The following is a 16,635-nucleotide window of genomic DNA, read 5'->3' as shown; positions in this document are numbered from 1 at the left end:
CAATATGGATGAGACTACAAATGTGTAAGGAGTGTTACGACTTTAAATTAAAGGTATGGAGAGGGTACACAATTCTAATTTTAAACAATGTTTAACATAATATATTTATTTCGAATGTAAACTAAGAAATAAATGTTTGATATGACAACAGCATCCTTTGTGTTGAGACTGGAGACCACATGCCACAGTTCACTCAATACCCCACCGGAAACTTTAACTGCCCCGATGGCATCATCTCAGGTGTCTGACTCATTTGGTTAATATGAACAGATGATTATCTACATTCTTTGTTTTCAGTAATAAACTTTTCATTTATTTGTTTAGGCTATTTGTCTATAGTGATAATAGCATTCGGCCAAAATGATGGCAACTGATAAAATATGGATATGCATATTAAGGTACTGTTATATTTACATCTCTTACTTATTTATTGTATATAATTACAAGTAATAATACAAATTACAAGTGGTTGTAAAATATCAAGGTTGTTTTAAATCAAGCAATGAAATAAATAGCAAGCTGTCATTTAACAAATGCTTTTTTTTCTATATTGATTCTATATTGAGTCAATACCCTAACAGAGCAGGTGCATGTTATGCACAATTTGTTTCTGACAGTTTTTATAACTAATGCAAATTGTATTCCATAATTCCATTGAAAGTTTGTCATGCAAACTTCATTTAGTTGTGTAGCCGAATATGTCTAAGGTTGATGAATTATTCATATGAAGTGTTGGATTGCAAGCTCACCGTTGCTATGGCTGAGTCAGAAACCTACCAAGACTTCTTTTTGCGGATGGTCATCTCTTTTAATATTGTCTTAAGTCTCAAAATAGGGAGTTCAGGACCATGGACAAGATCAGCCAACAATACTCTTATCTGGTACGAGCGGCAGATATGAAGTAAGTTTTCGTGTGTGGAAAAGTTTTTAAACTTTAAAGTCAAGGGATGTTAAGTCCGTTGCCTACGAGACCAGTTGATTGACATAAAAAGTTACTCGTTAGATTTTAAATTATGTTTTTATAAATCCGGATCAAAAGCAAAATGGTGATTGATCCCTCATGGGGTTTGAACCTACATATTATCAGTTTTCAGTCCAGATATTTAACCGCTAGGCCATATCATCCCATCACCAAGTGTAATGTTTAAGAAAATCAACGCAGCTTTCCGTCCGAACCATGGGCATCGCTTACGGGACGGGTTCCGACCCAAGGATGACTACCATAGCGCGTGCACAGTGAAACTGGTCCGCAGCACGTCGATGCTCGTGGTCGGGGAGAGCACTCGCGCGCAGCAGGACTCCACGCTGAAGCGCAGCGTGAGCTCCGTGAGCGTCGAGTCCAGTATGGCCCTGTATTATTACCAGAGCCGAGAGGATCGAGTATGGCTCTATTCCCAGAACCAGAACTGTTTGGAGTATTTACAGGAACTGGTAGCGCTCAGGCGGCAATACACCAAAAGTGTCATTGACCTGAAGAATAACGAACGGAAAGAGAGCGCGTCCCGCAAGAAGAAACCCGCACCTGCGCCACCGCAGAAAAGAGTTGTACAGGTATCTAAGTAATATTAGTATTGTTTTGTTTTGTTTGTTGAATGTGTACTTAAAACTATCTAGTTATATAGTTCACCCACAAATAAAAATTCACCTTCGAGTTGATCTAAATCTGTATGCACTTCTTCTGATAGTACAAATTTTTTTGTTAGTATGCTTATAACCAAACAGTTCTTGGACCCCATTGACTACCAAAAATTACATTGTTCTGTTGAACACAAAAGAAGATATTTTGAAGAATGCTGGACAGCAAACAGTTCTGGGGCACTTATGACAAGCATTGTCGTATTTCCTGCTACGGTAGTCAATGGGGTCCAAGAACTGTTTGCATGAATGTAAAGTTTAACAATATGTGTAGTAAAACTATGGTAGTATGGTAATCAAAATGGTTTTTAAACTTTTATTACAACCACATGTAAAGCGACAAGGTTCAAATGTATTGAATTATAAAATATTGAAGGAAATTATTGCATAAACCAGCAATGCTACTAACAGTATCCCAAATATGTTGTTTTTTTGATTATTAAGACTTCACGACCTGAACCTTCTGCCCCCCCAATCCCGAATGAGGTAGACACACTTCAGTTCTTTGATGAGGTGATTGCAAGCTGTGACCTAGAACCCAATCGAAAACCCCATGTGGATAACGGCCACGCAGATGTTGACTTCATCGGCAAGTTTGGAGCTTAGCACTTTAAGGGATAGTTCACCCAAAAATGCAAATTCTGTCATCATTATTCACCCCCATGTCATTTTAAACCTGTATGAAAAAGATATTTTAAAAACTGTTGCCAACGGAACAACGGCAGTACCCATTGGCTTGCATGGTTTTGTTTCCAACAAAAAGTGAACCGACATTCTTTAAAATATCTTATTTTGTGTTCCGGTAAAGAAAGTCGCACAGGTTTAAAAAGGAAAGAGGGTGATTAAATGATGACAGAATTTGCATTTTTTGGGGGTGAAAGGTCTCTTTAATTTTGTCTAACATTTTAATCGCAAGCAGTGTAAAAATGTTAGAAAATGCATTATGCGAATGTACTTGAATGTATCTTCATGTTTTCAGCCTCAAGTCAGAATGTTTCTTTACTTATTCCTTTGCACCCCCCTTTTTAATTTCTCTTTAGTGGCAACCAGTACCAGTGAACATGACCTTCACTCTAACTGGGTGCTTCGGGACCCTCGTAGAATCTCCATGACAGAATCGCAGTCAAAGTCTTCAGATATCAGCCCTGGGCAGAAAGGAGACAAGGGAAACACAGGTAGTAGGAGACGCTTGCAACGAAACCCTATCCACCTGCCAAAAGTGGTGGAGAGCGCCTTTCAGACTTTGCGCTTTAAACCAAAGGTAAAGAAGAAAGATTAGCTGAAGAGCATACTGGAAGAACACCATTGCATTCCACTTTTAGTGGCCAAACAGGTTGGACCCACTAGAAGACACCTGGTTAGAGTACATCAATGAAGCACAATTACTCAAAGCTGTTGTGAAACAGACGTAGGCAGTGATGTAATGTCCGTGTTTTAAAGCTTACTCACTGCCACAGCTTCATAAATTATCCAATACATCCGATCCTTATTCAATTGCTCTCAATAACAAACTCTTAAAGACATCACCAGAGCGTAACCACTCTGCTTCATCCTGTGCACTGATGCCATCCAGGCTGGACAACTTGAATTTCCTCATCACAAATAAAAGGACTGCTTTTTGTATGACACAGGACCGATTCAACTTATTCAGTACCTTTGTTGAACGGTAAATACGGTGAAGTGAATGCTCAATCTTGTGTTAACAAGCAATATGTTTAAGTTACGTATTAGTAAAAGGCTTTTTTTACATTAAAATGTTTTAAGAGGAACTAGACACGTTTGTTTAATCTAAAGCCAAATGGGCTGGTTTCTGCATTGAGAAAAGGAGCTAGAAATTAGGTACTTTCTTTTCAAATCATAAAAACGGAGAACCAAACCTCAAAACGCCAAACCAGGTGCATTTACACTCCTAGATAAGTAGAAAAATTGTACTATGTATAAATACACAATACAGGCAGAGCAGTTAATAAAACGACAAAGCACAATGTCTTTTTTAAGAACTTTATTAGCAAAAACAAACACATGCACTCATATGAACACATATTCAAATCTTCTCTTGCTTGACTTTAAAGAACGATGCCATGCTCTTCATGCCAGTTTTGTCTGCTTTGGCTAGAGTCTTCTGAGCTGCAGTCATCTTCTTTGGAGGCTGAGAAACCATGGACCACATTTTAATATTATACTTAATCTTAAGGTGCTTTATGAAACCATTAAATTTAGCATAATTGTCTATATCTGAAGCATGAACTGCAACATGATCTTTTTAAGGCACATATTACAAGAAACAGATAAGCGAGACATAAGCAATGAATATCCACAAAGTTTTGCAATAGAAGTTCTATTGTGTTTAATGGAGCATTTCTTTCCTCAACCCCATCAGCACAGTTTCTGGATTTCTAACTTACTTTTCGTGCAAAGTCCGAACTGTTGAACTTGGTGTAGTCTTCTCCAGCCTCTACTGGTTTATCTGACAACTTTCGTTTCTATCAAATCCAAGACAGCAGTCACAACAACCATGAAGACCATATACTACATGTAAACAACTACACAATTTCTGTTACTTATATTGTGTTTAGATGAAAATAGTGACTGGGGAGTTTGATTAGAGAAAATAAGAACAAAAAGCAGTTAGGAATAACAGGCATAAAACAAGTAAAGCAGGAACCAAGCATCATTGATTTAACATTCAAGCATGACTGTAACATCCAGGCAGCTAATGTTAGAGTTACCTTAGAGGGAGGCTCTGTTTCTTTGGGGCTGGATATCTCTGGCAACCTTTTAAATGAGACAAAAATAAAGCATTATGTCTTAATAAAGGTAAATAACTTGAAAGTAGTGAGTGACATTATTTGCTGTTTAATATTGCCCCGTTCATTTGTCTAGTGTATGTACATACTGTAGATGCTTAAGGAGATCTTTGCTCAGGTCTTCACTGATGTACTCTGATATGAGGCCATGTGCGTAACGCAAATAGTCTTCTGAAAGTACAACAAAGAAACTCATTAGCCAAAACTGCATACAAGCAAACCGTACTTAATAAAAGAACTTCAAGAATGCTTATTATAAGTACCCGTTTAGTGCCAAAATCAATCCCAAAATTATACACCATGACAAATTTGTGCATAATTACCGATTTTGTTTATGTCATGTAATGTTTTTTCCTAATTTGTCATTGCTTCAGCATTCTGGTGTTTGGACCCATCCCTGGCTATTGACCTCCTTTACCTTCTTTAGCATCTGCTTCCAGTTTAACTCTCACAAATGTGCTGGACTTCACTCCCCCACCTACAGATACATTGCTCTTTTTAAGTATGGTTACTGTCCTCTGAACCTGAGAGAAATATATAATTTATTTAGTACTTAAAATACCATTTCAAACCATTTCAAATGAAGTACTATGTGTTTTATGCATATAAGTAGCTTTATCAAATTTGTAAAGATTTTTATATCTTTTGTTTGTATCAAAATACAGTGCATAAATGAAATCAATATGCTGTATATATGTGACCGTGCCTGTGAAAATCCAACAAGTACTTTTTTGTGTTTTTGTAGATAAGATCATCCTACAAAATGTCAAGAACATTTTGTAAACATATTACCTTGATATCATTAAGGACTGATTAAAGTCATGTCAAAGATTGAGATTATAGTGAAATTAATCATTTAAATCAAGTTTTTATACTTGTTATGTCATAATTAGATTATGAGACTTAAACCTGGATTTCACAGGGTGACATACATCAATATGTTTTCTTGACATCACTTAATAGAATAAAATATTATTAAGTGCATGAACCTTTTTCTTAAGCCAATCCATGGTCTTCTCCTGGTTATATCTGTGAAACTTCAGACTGCCAACCTCTGAAAAAAATATCTACTTTTTATATATTGGTTGCAAACTATAATACGTATTCTACTCCTCACATGCCTTCAAATATAAAAGCGGACCTTTCTCATCTGCCACATGATGAATGAAGTCCAATCCCTGTTTGCATTGCAGAAGCCGTGTACATCCTGGGTAAACTTCATCTATCACCATCTGCTTCACTGGCTGGAACTTTCCCTGAGACAGAGATCACATTACTCATGAAGGTCACATGACAGAATCTAGCTTCGCTTTTTTATTTGCACTTCAATTTTTGTTTACCTCGGTGGCAGCGCTCTTAATGTATGGCAACAGCAGAAATAAAGGATCAATGGGAGTCACAATAAGCAGTTTACCATCTGTGCACATGTAGAAATAAGAGAGCTGTTATTCCACTTAACTTGTCCTATAACTTACTACTGCATTACATCTAAGCATCAAAAAGCCACAATCGAGTGTCACTTGGTGAATTGGTAATGTGAGCTTACCCCTTTGCACTGTCTGTTTAATAAACCAAGACCGAAACTCCTCTGTAAACGCCTTAACTTCATAAACACTCTCATCTCCACGACCGAACAGATATAGAGATGAACCTTCTGTTGAAAAACATAATTAAAGAACTGTCAGACAGATGCAGTTTAGTGAATTAGTTTAGTAGTCAGATGCAATGAATGAAATTGCTATTGTAGCGATAATAAATGAAGAAACCTGTAGCAGGATTTTTTAGTTTAGTGAAGGCTGGATCACTGTCTTCAGAACTGCCCGTGTGCAGCATTGAATCTGAAGGGAAAGCAATACAGCATGACACATAAATATAACTGTATTTATCCATTGTTCTACGACTCGTATACTTTGTCATGTTAATAGTTTAATGTGCATTTAATACAATGACAAAATAAAAAAATATGATCTTAAATTAACGTTATTCACGTCTAGAACGTCTGTGCGTGTGACTTTCCTGCAAGTAACGTTAGCATGCAGCACTGTTAACTTAGTAAATAAATGATAACGTTACCTGGCGCAATAACAACCCAGCTGTCGTTTTTAATGTGAGGAGAGCGTTTCTTTTTAGTACTCATTTCAACAACTGTGTTAAATTTGTTATGTTGTCAAGCAGTAGCTTTAGCATAAACCGTTGAACGTAAAAGAGAAAAACTGGCAAGGTCCAACTTCTGAAAAAAATGGCGGCAAAATGTTGTTTACGTTACTGACAGGGGCGTGAACAAAATCGAAATATAGTTGCATTCCGTTATTTTTCTCTTAAATGTGGCTTTACAATGTTATACATTACTTAAAACGACGGTAAAATTTTAATCCGGTACAACATTTCTTTAGAAAGTCTTTGTGAATAACACCTCGTTTGAAATACTTCCTGCACCCCCCCCCCCTAAAATGGTACATTCCCCAGAATCCCTTTAAGGTAAAACTGGAGCATCTTTCTCACAATTCTACACATTACTTCGCTACAATTTTGTACAAGATAACATTTCTTTTTAATAAAAGAATTATACTTTTTAATGAATATAGTATAATATAATAATAATTTCACCCGTTTGTCCTACCGTTAGCTGAACACATAAAATCTTTCATCAAAATCATTGAGGTTTCTAAATCTTCCCACAAGATGGCGACATTATCTTATCTATGTGACGTTTAATGCCCTAAGGCAACATGTTAAATATTCAATACCTGCGGACTGATTTTAAAATGTATTATCTATTCTTAAATTTCACCTTAGTGAAAAATGATGGTAATCTTATCTTCGTTTATAATGCCAATAAAACAAAATAAATAAACTGATAGGAATGAGATACAGTAACATAAATAAACTAAATTCTACCAAAAAGTTCAACTGATCCATCTGTTGGGACTGTTTTAAAAACACTTACCTATAAGATAATCATTTATTTTGTAAAACTGTAATCTCTCATACACTGGTCATCTTTCCCCTTCCACATGTGACACCATTATTGAGTAACGGCACTTGTGATGTAAGAGTGAGGCAGTTGGATGAGAGTTCCGATAAACTACAACCACTGACACCATCTGAACAGGCTTAAATATATATCTGATCTGTTGGTCTGTTTTATATACTGTTAGATGGAGTAGTGCATAACCTTTACAGAGATGAGAATAACCATTCTTATTTTGCATCTGAGCCTACCTCCACCCACACACATGCAAAATTAGGCAAACACACTAATGCTGCCTTGCACAAACATGCTCCCACAATATTGTTGGAAAGCAAAAAGAAAACAGGGATATTTAACTGGTGTTTGGTTTAACTTTTCCACTCTCTCACACACATACTAAACAAGTAGGCTGATCCTTGAGCATCAGTGGGGTACTGTAGGGTCAATCTATGCACTGAGCATCTTACAGCATCACCCAACAGCAGGCACACATCTCTTTCTCAATGTGGGAATTATTCAAACTGTCTGAGGTCCATGAGAGTTGGGTGAGTGGGTGAGTAGACTACCAAGATTAAGAAGCACATTATGAAAAATGACCATCAATAATTGTTTTTTGAGTGTTGATGCACTATAAAGTGTTTTTATTGTGTTTTATTAAAAGGGCAGTTCGGTAGAAATCTAATTCATCCTTAAGTGCTTTTATTGACACTTTATTAATAACTTTTTGGTCAACTAAACATTCAAACTAATTTTAGGCTATATATTTATGTTTTCGTTATTATAACGGGGTTTCATTGAAACCTAAATTTTGTCGTGAAGCTTATATGTGAAGGTAGCCTTATATTTCCACATTTTTACGTAGCCTATAACTTGGGGAAACAATCTTTGGGCGACCACGAAACGAAAATACGAAGTTTGTGAAGCACGGTCAAAATAAGAATTGGTTTATGTCAGCAAACTGACTGTCAAGATATATTGAAAAGGCTATTTTATTTAAATAAAAATGCTCTGACTATCTACAAGTTTCAAGTCAGTACGCATGGGGTAATTGGTTATTTAGGCTATTTATATTCGTAAAAATAAAGAAATAGATATATGTTTTCACATTTTAAACAAGAAAACTAATAGACTGATAAGCTAAGTCAAAGATTACGAAGAAATTCGTTACATATTCTTACAGGCAACGTTTTCGGTGGATGAATCCATACGTTATAGGTGTGAATTCGTTAGATTATATTTTCATTTGATCTGACGCAGCCTGGAAACTAAGAAAAATGTTGTTTTCTTGATCAAAGCGACGATTTTTATGCTTCAAACTTATTTACGAAATTACTTCCATTTACCAACGTTTCAAGTCGGTGCAGAACATCCGTGAGGGCGATGATGATGGCGGATTTAGGTCTGCAATTGGTCAAGACGATTTGATTTATCAATAAAAAACTTCTTAAAACACAAATAACTTATTGTATGATGAAACGCATAAATCCTAAATGTATTACGTTGCGTGTATATTACAATAATTTTATAAGATTATGATATATTTCTGAATTCCTATATAATATTTAGCTTTATCCTAAAAATCACCTACAGCCACGAAGTGATAATCGTCAGCATGTGTTTGCTTGTTTGAGAGTGAGTCGAGGAAGGTCGGAAAATGCTGAAAACCTCACCTCAGCTGTGTCAACAGGCCGTATGTTTTCCCTTTTATAAATAGATCCACTTTCAAATTAACTTCCTAAACAGCACGTGCCATCCAAAATAAAGGCAGTCAAATTAAATATTTATTTTTAATGTAACATTGAGCACAAAGGTTTCAATTGTATGTGGCCCTTTTGTTGTCAGTGTATAGCTGCATTACCATAACTTTGGAAGTCAATGTTTGCCCATTGAGTTTATATTTACATGTATGTCTAATTATAAGCAGTTTTTGCAAAATAGTAACAAATAAAATAATTATTTATATACAAAAATACCATTATTTCCATTCACTCAATGTGGGACTTTCAATGCACGCTGTCCATCATATTAAAACTTTAAAACCTTCAATTCATATAAGATTATGCAGAAAATGTGTTTGGGAGTCATTATAAAAAGTGCAATGCATGGTTAAACTTTCTAAAGCTCTATAATTTGTTCAGCAACCGATGCATCTGGACAGGCTTTATTGCTTGAATGCAGTTCAATGCTGCAACATGGGTGAGAAAAACAAAGTCAAATTCTAAATTCGTCCATAAAACGATGCGTTTCTCTAGATAATCTAAACACACCGTGCATTAAGAGAATATTTTTTTTTAAGAATAGGTTGAGAAGTTTCTCCCCTCTTCAAAATTTTTCACATCAATAAAATGAGACTTTGGCTATAATAAGGTAGCCTACTTGGCATCTCTCAAGCAGCCAGAGGTAAAGCCTCCCTCTCAAACCATGCTGCGACGAGCGCTGCGACCGGTCTATAGGTCTCGTGTTGTTGAGATCGGGATTGTTTGGAGTTATGACACAGGACTCGGTCTCCGCTCCGCAGCACGTGACCAAATCTGATCCTGTGTTTTTTGTAAGGCTAGGTCGTAGAGTTTGAGTCTTGAGTATCTAAGGTCGAGCACTGGCGCTTGGTCTATTTTTTTCCTCTCTTTAGCGCAGCTCTACCGCTCCGCCTCCTCAGCGCGCAACTTTGACGCTCTGTGTATAAATACTGGAACAAAAGAAGAACTTCCTCGATGGCTTGTGAAACGGCAATATAAAAAGGTGAAACGGTGATGCGAATTGAAATGAACGTGCTTCAGGAGGGAATTGTCAATACTTAGTAGAACATCCCACTAGAGTCAAGTGATGTCTTCATATATACATATATACTTATTTTTTTCCGCATCGCTTTGGGTAAGTGCCATTCATATGAACTTTGAGGTACCGATCAGTCTATCTGCGCCGTAAATAGACCAGTAAGAATTAAACATAACTATTTCACAAAATCTTTGAGCATACTGTACGGTGTTGAAGTTTGCGTGGCAGAGCAAAAAACGTGTGTATTAAGTTCATATCGTTGTTGTTGTTGAAACAATGATGCCACAGCTCTTGTGCCGGAGTGGCAACAAACGTCGAACTAATTGTCAAAAAGTTCTTGTCTCTTAACTGAATGTCAGCCTTAACTTTGTGTTGAAAATCTAGCAAGTTGTTGAATTCTATTGATCCGTGAATCAAAACCGTAACTTTGATATTAACAACGGAGGGTTAAATCTAAAAAAACGCGCTTCTTGTCAAAACATGAGCAACTCTTGTTTTAAGTTGCCGGGTGTCTTCGAGATACGTTTCTGTCTAAGTGTCAAGTAAAAATGTTTAATTAAGAGTCGAATAAAAGTACTTGTTTAAACTGTAAGCCGGTTTCTTATTAGTTTTTTCGTAGACAATGACATGAGGTCCATAACACGACAACTGTGTTTTTGTAAGTAGTCTTTTGTCGTGTTGATCTTTTCAGCCAGTGAACAAAGAAACGCGTAGCAGAGGCTCGGGACCCGAGAGCCCGTGGAAAGTAAGCGCCCTGTTTACAATAATAACACTAGCCCCGTGACGTCACACGACTGACAGGGCGCTACACCAATGGCGCAGTCCCGTTGCTTCGGCAACACGCTATATTTGGAAAGGCTTTCATCATCGCAGGTCTGCCTTTGAGGCGGGATATCCGCGAGGATTGACGCGCTTGTCTGGACTTGCCTGCACTGCGTTGTGTTATTATTAATTTACCTTCTGATAAAATATAAAAAAAACCTGTCACGGATTAAAATACGAGGCATGCTCATTTAGCAGTTCTAAAGCATTGGGATGCGTAACAGCATACTTTACATTTAGTAAGTGTGTACTAGGACAGTTCTTGTGAAGAAGAAAAAGGTAGCCAACAAAAATGCAAGCAATAAGTAATTTCATTAACATTAAGTATCATATTAGGTAAAGGAATGCGAAGAAAAGAGAATTTAAGTCTTGATTTAAACTTGGTGATGACTTTGTTCTGGGTCGTGATGCTGTAAAAATGCTTAATGCTTTATTTTCTGATGGTGGGAAGGAAAGATAAAATAAGGGTACTAATGCAAGTAGAAAGATGCTATACATATTTTAAACAGTCTAGCACATGCTTCATCTTCATAAGTGGATTGCTATGTAAGCAAGTAAATCTAATAATGACAGTCAAGTTTGAAAAATATTGTTTTGCAGAACTGTTCAGATAACTTATTAGAGACGTGAGATATATGTCAAATACTTGACATATATCTGGAAAATTATGTTGACACTTTCATGAGGTGTACATATGATTTGGCAAACACTGCCCGAACACACCAGCTTATCTGAGTACAAACAAGGGCGTCTATTTATTCTTTCACAGTTCACACATTAGACCTTTGCATGCATACTCGTTTTGTTGTGTTTACAGTTTGTTTAAAAAGGCTGAGTGGAGCTATCATACTATCATATGCATCTAGATAACAAACCATTCTAGCAAAAAGCATTATTGTATTCTTGGAAGTAGTCTTTGTCTGGGTTTGTTCAGTTGACGTTTATCGTTAAACAATATAAAGCTGGGGTTTTAATGCAATTTGTTCACACAGTCAGCGGATATTTTAAATGTCCCCAAATGAATCATCTGGGGTTGATGGTCAAATAGTTACAAAGAAGTGCCAAATTTTGAAAGTCTCTATCCGAATGATGCAGTCGTCAGTAATCCGAAAGGGGCGGATTTGACAGATGGAGCACAGTTTCTTTCTTCTCCCAATCAACCTTCACGCTGCTGGTGGTGTGAGTGACGCAGCTCGCAGTTGCTCTCTGCCTGCTTTAGTACAGCACTGAGTGTGTTGTTGTTGTTGTTAAGCTACATCCAACTGGCGGTTTGCTTCCGCCTGACAATATCAACCATCATTCTCTGTTATGTATTAGTCTAAATTTACACCCACCTTTAAATTGGGTTATAGGGAAAGACGTTTGACCGCGGCTAGCAATGCATTAGTTGCCTCTAATTTTCAATGAGGCAAATGATAAGGGTCGTCCTACTTCGCATCACAGCTTTGTCACACACGCGTTGTCGCGCACTAAATCACACACTAGCATGAAATGCTAATGCATATAGGTTGTTGACCATACACGAATCATATCAACTGTTTCTAGATTAATTGTGTTGTTCTGAAACGCAACGTTACCACGTTACGCAACTAGAGCTCCAGCGTATATCCAATCTCTATAACAAAGAACATTCACCTTAATATATAAAAGGCGTAAAAGCGCTTTTCCTAGCATTCGTTATTTCAAACACAAACTGGCAAAGTTACAGTTAAACCGTGCTCTGCTGGCCGTGTAAGGATATTGTGCGTGGGTTCTGGGTTGCTAGCCGGTTTGAGGGTGCATTTTGTTTCGACCAATCCGGCGCGCCGCTCTAGGTCCCGGCATGCCCAATGCGGGCAGGGGGAGGCTCCGGCCAATTTGAATGAAGACTAGAGCTTTCGGCGCCATTTTCGAGTGAGAGCAGCTATAGCAACAACAGCTGCAGAGGCTCCGTACCGCAGTTCAGTAATACGAGAGAAGGAGGGGGACGCACTTTTGTCTGTTCTGAAGAAGAATATACTTTTCCTCAAATGCGCCTCAAATTTGACTCGGGTGTTTTCAAGAGGACAATGACGGGACATACGAAAGACAACGTAAAGTGACAACAAATTGTCAATTGAAGACCGAAGTGAGCTAACAGGCTAATCTGGCTAGCATCTCCAGCCAAGAAGGGGCGTCCGATAGGAGCCGCGCCGTGGAAACGAAATATAATTATTTTCGAAAAACCCAACAAATACACGGATGACCTGAAAAATCTGTAAAAAATCGACAAAATTGCAGCAGGCGACGAGGAATAGATTCGTGTGGGCTGCTTAAATGAGTGAGGTCGTTTTGTGCATTTTTTGAAACGTTGAGTTTGAGCGGGATTGGTGATGTGAGCGAGACGGCCGGTGAGCCCCACAGCCTATCAGCGAGCGATACACGGGATCCCACACCGACCAGCATTGTCCTATTCTTCACTACATTTTCATTCCTCTTTATGCAAAATAAGATTAAGCGTGTCAGCAACTATGACCAACGCTTTGCTTTTTTGGCATTGACTCTATAATTTGTGTTCCGTCATTTTTTATACGAAACCATTTTAGTGGATTTACGAAGAAGACCGTTTAGGTAAGTGTAACGTTTTGCATGAATATGTAGCTTATTTTCTTTAATGTATATGATAATTTATGTTGCATTCTAAAAGAGACTAAGAGTGAATAGAAATATAATAAAGGTGGAAAAGTATTGTAATGGCAACTAACGTTAACTGACCGCACTGGAGTTGGAAGCTGAAATGAAGGCAACCAGTTTATAAACAGTTTTAAGAACGGGATCATCTCTCGATCGAACCAACACGTCATAATGTGGTGATCTACTTTACCACGCGATTGCAACATCAGGGACGCAACTTTACTCCGAAACATTTCCCCCGTGCGATTTGCAACGCACAAAGTGTTATGGACACGTATTCATGCTTTTATACAGTCAGGCCTATAAATTGAAATTACATAACCGAGTTGCACTGTCGGATAATTTAGGCCTAGTTGTATGATCGTGAAGTGCAATTTTTCATCATAAGGATTGTTTCAGGATTAGATTTACTCTAATGCCTTTCACAGCGACAACGAGTGTTGTTTATTATTTAAGACTAACATTTGGTGAAAATACATAAACGGTGGATGGTTGATTGTCAGTCCTTGACTTGCGAAGGGTCGTGTCAGCCTGTAGACCTAAGTTTTTTGTATTGCGCCCAGTTTTTAATGTCTTTCGTCTTTTCAAGTAATAATGTTGTTGGTTTTTTGTATAGCACTCGACCCATGATACATTCCCACTGCCTTAAGGAAAGTGGCTCTTCGGGTACTTTTGTCATGCGTAACGTAGTGGTCACATGCAGGAAGGTCATTAAGTCATTACCATGATGCTTTGACCTCCTAATTGTGTTGATTGATTTAAAGACCCGTCCATGTCATGGGGGTTAACCTAGCAGAGACCTAAGGTCAGTTTGTGCCCAACCAGGCCAGTGGGTCAAGAAAAAAGTTTTTAAGCTTTTAATAAACGTCAATAATAGTTTTATGCACGGTATTTACAGCTCTTTTAGTTTTTTTGTATTTACAATTCAGATGTAATACTGGCATGTGACCTGTCATTTGTAGTGCGATTTTATAAGTTTTTCTTTAGGTTTTAATGCTCTCTGGCTTAGCCTAAATACAACCCTTATTTTGTTTAACTGACATTCAAAAAGAAATGGGACAAGTTATGCCAAATCAGCACAAGTCCAATTTACAGAGACCTTGCATTGTAATAAAAAACATGTTGTACTTCCGGCAATCATAATTTCCAAATTTACTTGGCTAACACTTGCAATGATTCATCATTGTGAGAGTAAAAAGTATTCATATTTATTCATTTTGTATAAAAACCTTTTTTCTTTGTGAACATAAGTGTCGTTTTTGTATGTTGAGAACCACCCTATACCAAACATTGGTATTTATCTGTGAGGAAAATTTTCACATGCAGACTTTTTTGTCTTGCTAGTGCTTCGTTTTATATATTTATTTTTTACATTTCCTGGCAGTTTTTTCTTCCCATGAGTTGACCCTGCCTGCAACTGTAGGGAAATCCCCAGAAGTCAACCACAACGATTTCTTTATCATGTTCACAACATTGCAGTTTAATCAAGCGATAACCCACTCAAATAGCACTTGATGTTTTAGCAGCACAATGCTAGAATTTAATAACTTATAACATTCCCCAAGTTTGATTATTTTATTTTTTGTACCTCATATAGAAGATACAACCTTCCTCTTCTATAATTTTTATTTATTTAATAGTTTTGTCAAATCTGTTTTGTACTGATGCTGCTAAGTCCTCTCTGTTTGCTAGCTAGTAACGCTTTAGTTGTTATTGCTTTAATGCTTAATATTCAACACAGTGGATATTAATATACTCCATAAGACCACTGTGACAGCCATGATCTTCTGACATCAATGTGTGTAATTATCTTATAACTTATGTTAGGTAGGTTACACTTCAAACAGGGTATTATGCATTTCACCTCTGTGAAAATGTTTGTGATGTGTGATTTATACACTTATTTAGCTTTTATTTCAATGAGAAAAACTATAGCAGTTCTCCATCTACAGGTACAGTTTTGGTAATTGAGTGTTGTTTGTTTACTGGTATAGAGAAAAGGAGCCATTTCTTTAATGGAGTTACAGGTCAATAATACAGCCAGTTATTGTGCTGACTGTGACTTAATTTGTATAGTTTATTAATATGATGTGTTATGTATAAATGTTCTAATTAGAGATGCATTTCTGCACTGGCCTATGGTGAACTTGAGCAGTTTTTGTGCTGTCAGCTCAAAATTTAATGGAAAAAATACTAGTCTAGTGAAGTTACTTATGGGGTGTACTGTACAAAATTCAATTTGGTAAGAAAATTCATTTTTCTTATGAGACAGTGTAACTTCAGAAAATAAAGTCTCAAGGTGTCCTGGCCATAGGCTATATTTAAACTTTATTTAACTGTGCTGATAATTTTATTAGATTGTGGTATACAAAAAATACAACATGCCAACAGACTTTGAATTTGCTTAACTGATTGAAGTTATATGTTAAGAGTTGTGATAAAGTTTTATGTAATTTTTTTATAATTGAAACCATAGTGTTTTTATTTTGGCCCACTGTACTGTGCAGCAGCAAATATGTGGTCATAGACATGCATTCACCCATGCTTTTAATGATTATTGGAAAATCTTGTTTGTGTATTTGAAAGGTTTTTTTTTAAGAAGTCGGCCCAAATTCTGAGACTTAAATCACAGATATTTAGTGAAAACGTTATCTTCTGTAGTATGCAAGCAGATAGATGAAGTTTGTTTGCAGAGTTGCAGGGCTTTCTTTATTCAGTGCTGTTGAGAGGTGGCAGTGGGACACAGGTGTATGGTTCTGTGTATCGTATAAGCCTCATTCAGGTGCAGCTGTGTCTTACAGGTGTGCAGGCTTGCATGATGTCATTCCTACTTTGACTAAATATTTACACTGACTGAGGTGTGATGGAGACAAACAATTATATACCTCTTTTCTTGCAGTAGTTGTAGGAGTGTAGTTAATTCAGTTTGCCTAATATAGAAATTATTTGTAAGTAGTTGAGACCTTTTACAAA

General features: G+C 37.0%; 2 protein-coding genes across 3 annotated transcripts; one reads left to right on the top strand and one right to left on the bottom strand.

The window, feature by feature from the left end:
- Positions 1-939: 939 nt before the first annotated feature.
- Positions 940-2,914, top strand: LOC130427989 (uncharacterized protein C13orf42). The gene is made up of 3 exons (XM_056755780.1): positions 940-1,551; positions 2,080-2,224; positions 2,676-2,914. Exons 1-3 carry the CDS (start codon positions 1,141-1,143, stop codon positions 2,912-2,914), a joined length of 795 nt encoding a protein of 264 aa, XP_056611758.1. The 5' UTR covers positions 940-1,140.
- A 708-nt stretch (positions 2,915-3,622) lies between these two features.
- rnaseh2b (ribonuclease H2, subunit B) lies at positions 3,623-6,843 on the bottom strand. 2 transcript variants are annotated; one of them, XM_056755285.1, is made up of 11 exons: positions 6,516-6,843; positions 6,209-6,280; positions 5,989-6,096; positions 5,783-5,859; positions 5,584-5,698; positions 5,432-5,496; positions 4,861-4,966; positions 4,532-4,610; positions 4,365-4,410; positions 4,041-4,118; positions 3,623-3,784 (listed from the first exon to the last, which is right to left on the bottom strand). In XM_056755285.1, exons 1-11 carry the CDS (start codon positions 6,577-6,579, stop codon positions 3,680-3,682), a joined length of 915 nt encoding a protein of 304 aa, XP_056611263.1. In that variant the 5' UTR covers positions 6,580-6,843; the 3' UTR covers positions 3,623-3,679. The 2 variants fall into 2 exon arrangements, with proteins under 2 accessions (XP_056611263.1, XP_056611262.1); XM_056755284.1 differs by having other exon boundaries at positions 4,532-4,613; positions 6,516-6,841.
- Between the last annotated feature and the right edge of the window lie 9,792 nt (positions 6,844-16,635).

Source organism: Triplophysa dalaica, chromosome 8 (assembly GCF_015846415.1).
Source record: "Triplophysa dalaica isolate WHDGS20190420 chromosome 8, ASM1584641v1, whole genome shotgun sequence".
NCBI lineage: Eukaryota > Metazoa > Chordata > Actinopteri > Cypriniformes > Nemacheilidae > Triplophysa > Triplophysa dalaica.
Note: the sequence above shows the minus strand (reverse complement) of the source record. Positions and strands in the feature narration are given on the sequence as shown.